This window comes from Halyomorpha halys, unplaced genomic scaffold (assembly GCF_000696795.3).
Source record: "Halyomorpha halys isolate HHAL.00 unplaced genomic scaffold, Hhal_1.1 Scaffold44.1, whole genome shotgun sequence".
Taxonomy (NCBI): Eukaryota; Metazoa; Arthropoda; class Insecta; order Hemiptera; family Pentatomidae; genus Halyomorpha; species Halyomorpha halys.
Genome location: NW_027115243.1, coordinates 692,037 through 696,757, shown reverse-complemented (window position 1 = coordinate 696,757; position 4,721 = coordinate 692,037). Strand labels below are relative to the sequence as shown.

General features: G+C 30.9%; 1 protein-coding gene across 2 annotated transcripts in view; it reads left to right on the top strand.

Moving 5' to 3' along the window:
- Positions 1–4,721, top strand: part of ALiX (programmed cell death 6-interacting protein-like protein AliX) — a 34,422-nt gene that overhangs the window by 27,850 nt on the left and 1,851 nt on the right. Inside the window, exons 15-16 of one of the 2 annotated variants that reach the window (XM_067052317.1) lie at positions 817–864; positions 965–1,183. In XM_067052317.1, the coding sequence (XP_066908418.1) occupies positions 817–864; positions 965–1,183 (267 nt within the window). The remainder of the gene's footprint in view (positions 1–816; positions 865–964; positions 1,184–4,721) is intronic. The other variant, XM_067052318.1, reaches the window with a different exon arrangement.

The window sequence follows — 4,721 nt, the reverse complement described above, 5'->3', positions numbered from 1 at the left end:
TGCCCAATACTTTTCTATTTATTTTTCATTTCTGTTCTCTTGTTTTCTTTTCTGATTTAATTGATCATTTATTTTTTCACCATCCTTTTTTATATGAGTTTTGCAATAGTTAGGTGTTATGCATGACTGCTTTATAATGCACTACTACAAGTTTGCTCTTTTAATTTTCCTGGCGCTAGTCACCTTCTCCTTCATGTTCAAAATTGCCTGGATCGCCCCCACTAGCCATAGATAAATTCTTTGAACTAGAGAAAGTTTTCCTTATTCGCCAACTAAGAAAACTCCTCAGTGAGAACATTAATTCCTGTTGAAGTCTGGGCAGAAGAATCATTGCTGAGAGAGGAGGTCGGAGTTTGATGTTGACGGAGTTTGATTAATTCCTGTTGTTCTGATCGTGGGCCTTTTCCCCTCGAATAGTGCCGTTTGTTACTACTCAAGAGTTTCTTGAAAAGAACAATTGCGGCTTTTGGATTTATATGCTGTCTAAGGTTATGGAGGAATTAAAAAGCTAATTGAAGAACTTAATTCAATAAAATTTATTTCTCTTGCATACTTTAGGGTTTACCTTGAGACTTTTTGTTTACCTTCCATAGCGCCTTTATAATACCTATTGTGGCTGAATACCTTATTCCCCTTAATGCAGCTCCTTGCATTGAGGCTTTGTTAATATTTAAATGCTATAGTTGAAATATTTTTAACTATTACTTCAGGATTTAACTTTTTTATGTCCCCTGTCAATTATCTGTTCCTATGTTTCTTTACCATTAAAGGTATTTGTAATGATTAATTTTTGTATACATTGTTGTCTGTTTACAGAAGGCACAAAGAAGACGCCTCCTCCTAGGCCTCCGCCGCCTACTAAAAGTATATGTGCTAGTTATGTGTTTGTGGTTTGTTGTGTGTCTTACTTATAATGCTAACCTTTGGACTAACATTTTATGTATGTGTTGTGTGTTTGTGTTAGCTGACAGCTCAAAGAAGACTGCCCCTCCTAGACCACCGCCGCCTCAAATGCAGCCTGGATCTAGCCACACTCTGCCTTATCCTACGCAGCCAGCGATGATGCCGATGCCTTTCGCCCAAGCCGGAACCGCACCTTACCCAGGCGGACCATATATAGCTATGCCAGCAGGTTATAACCCATACGCCACCATCGCAGGCTACCCTCATCATCCACCACCTGGTAAGCACCACTTATTTTTATCAAATTTAAATCCAACATATTTTGTCTTCATTAAGATAATTTTATCTGTTATATATCTTAATTTTGTTCAAAATATCTTATTTAACATGTCTTTATACTAACAAGCATTAATTAATTATAAAAGAATCTTAATATTATAGATTCATTTCTGGATTAGTTTGCGTTTATTTAATGAGTTGCAGTGAAAAATTCTTCCTTGTTACATTTCTTTATTTTAATAGATCACTAACAACGTTTCGGGAACATCGCACCTTCATCGGGTACTATTAACGTAATTATATCCTCACATATCAAATTTTATAATTACACTGGTCTCCTTATTTAGTCTATGTATAAAATAGTCACAATAATCATTATAGCTTTTTGTTTGTTTTTAATTTAATTAATAAATAAAATTTCATTAATAAAATAAGGAGAAATCTAAAAACATTATTGTATTATTAAATTCAATTCAATTCTTGTTAACATAATAATGTTTTTAGATTTCTCCTTATTTTATTTATTAATTAAATTAAAAACAAACAAAAAGCTATAATGATTATTGTGACTTTAATATACATATACTAAATAGAGACCATTTAATTATAAAATTTGATATGTGAGGATATAATTATGTTAAGAGTACCTTATGATGGGGTGATGTTCCCGAAATGTTTTTGATGTATTGAAATAAAAAAAATTAGTAAAAAAGATGGTTGGAGATGCGGTCAGAGAATAACACAAATAAGTTAAAAAAATAATATTTATTAGTGCCAATGTTTCTGCCAGAATTTCCAGCCTTCATCATGGATAAGAATAAAAATCGTGATAACAACCAATTAATATAAGGATAGAATGATTAAAGTAAATAATTGTACAGAAAATAGATAAAAATGAAGTAATGAAAGAAATAGTTTATTTTTATCTATTTTCATTCTGTACAGTTATTTAGTTTATTCATTTTATATATCCTTTTATTCATTGGTTGTTATCTTGTTTTTTGTTCTTAGTCCTGGTGAAGGCTAGAATTTCTGGTCGAAACATTGGCACTAATAAACAAGTTGTTTAACTTATTTTTGTTATTCTCTGACCGCACCCAGAACCATATTCTCCTTATATATATTATCCTCGGTCAACTATCTACTCATCTTTAATAAAAAAGAGTTATTCACTTCAACTCATTATATAAATGAATCATTTTTAGATGTACACAGTCGTGTATGTTATAAAATACACTATACCAATGTTTCAGCCCATGAATTATGCGATGGTAGAAACCCAATAAAACTTCTGATACCATTTTTTAAATTTATTTTCTGTAATATACAAAGACTGTTATATACATGACTACAAACATTTTGTATTTCACTCCCAATTTGAGTGGGAACCAATAAGTTCCATAAAGAATTCCTAACCAACCAATGTTTCAAAAAGAATTAAAACTATCATCAAACGGGCACCATGTATACGCTGTGCAGCTTTTCCCTTCCAAATTTTTAATTAATAATTGCTACCCCGTTAGCACCCTTCGCTTTTGATTATTCTTAGAAGAAGATTATAATAACTTTAGATAATTTAAACAATGGAACATATACATATGGCAGCTCGATAATTAGATTTTTAAATGTTACTATATACCTTACTAAAATTATATGACTTAATAACTAATTGTTTTATGACTAATCTGATTGTAGATTTGTTTTATTAAATAACTGTAAGATCTGTGTTGGTCTTAATTGTAATGTAGAATAATTTATTTATTAGCGTTATCCACTGTTCTTAAATTTTTTTTTTTAATTTGGATAGGATATGGAAATTAAAAAGGAGAATTTCAGTTTTAATAAAAAAGATTTACATAGTATCACACTTTTTATTTTCTTGTAGCTCATACGTTTCGGCTACTCCGGCATTCTCAAGGATCTTATTTATAATAGTACAAGAGCCCAAGAGGAGAAAAAAGGCAGTTATTTCATTTCAATTTTTGATTACTTTGATGAAAAATACGCATGATTACTAGTCAAAATTGATAAGTTTGCCAAGTGTAGGTAGGGGGAATAAAAAATGGCGGCTGTTTCAAAACGTTAAAAATAATTAATTTTTTATTTGGAGCTCTATATCTTTAAAACTACCAACAACGATAGAAAGTCTAAGAGGACATCATTTAAAGTAGAGTAAATTTTCTAAAATGTAAGCTCTAATAGAGCTATTTACATTCAATAGTTTTCTATTTAATACTGATATCTAGATATAGGTTTTTAAAAAGCAACATTAAAAAAAAAATGTTTTATTTGCTAAAATAAATTTATGTTTAGTTGTTTAGACAAATTTTCCAGTGCCAAATTTATATTCATATGTGAATATCATAAAAATTATTACCTCTACGAAGATAAGTGTCATAAACTACTTTATAGTAAGTTAAATTCACTTTATTTTCAGTGCTGGCAAACATATGTAACAATATCACAAATATTACTACTACAAAGACAAACGTTATTAACTATTCTATAGTAAATTGAACTAGCTTTTATTTGAGTGCTGGCAGGTACTTCCTGGTTTCTGAAATAAAGTTTTTCATAAATCAAACTTATTGTCCAATCACCTATAAATTAATTTATTTTAGCAAATATCATGAAAACTACTATTTCTACGAAGGTAAAGGTCATAAACTACTTTATAGTACATTAAACTAACTTTAATTTTATTGCTAATAGACATCTGTACTTCACATAGTTCCTGAGATATACATTTCTCAAAATAAATTAACTAACTGATCTTACTTGAATTTTAGGACATTGGTATACCTAGACCATTTGGGTCCTCGATTGATTTATTCTTGAGGCATGGCATGAATATAATTTTGATGGATTTATTTGTGGGGCCCGGGGTTGATAAAATTTTTTCTTTGAGTTAACGTCCAACACCATAACTGTTGATTAGGTCAGAGATTTCCAAAGTGTGTGCCATGGCTCCCCGGGCAACTAGTAGGGGGAAAACTATTCACTCTCTAACTAAAAACGTAATTATGAACATATTTAAATTCATGAAAACAAAGACTGAGAGTAGTCCAATCCATGTTTTCCCTGTTATGAAAATCCTTTTACTTTTAATTACTGCATTTATCATAAGTTAATCCCATTCTAGGACCAAATGTTCTGGATTCAAAGTAAAATAAAAATCAATAAGAAACGAGTAACCTTAGTATTTGCTACCTTTACAAATCTGCTTCAACTCTATTTCGTTCAACACTAACCAATTTATAAAATTTTCCTCTGACGATGGAAGGTTTTCTTTCTTCACATTCACTGGTGATCCAAAACAAAGAGTCCCTTTTTCTTCTCGGATGTCTCTTTGATGTCTTCTTTCTCTAGATCTCCCTCTGAGGGAGACAAAAGATGGTCATGATCTCTTGCATCCAGGATATGTCCTCCCTATCCCGCCTAACAATAACTGAATTTCACGAACCGTGATCTTTCTCTCGATGTTCAAAATGAACATTGATTGTAGCACAACAGTTTTGAGTTTATGCATGTGATTTTCT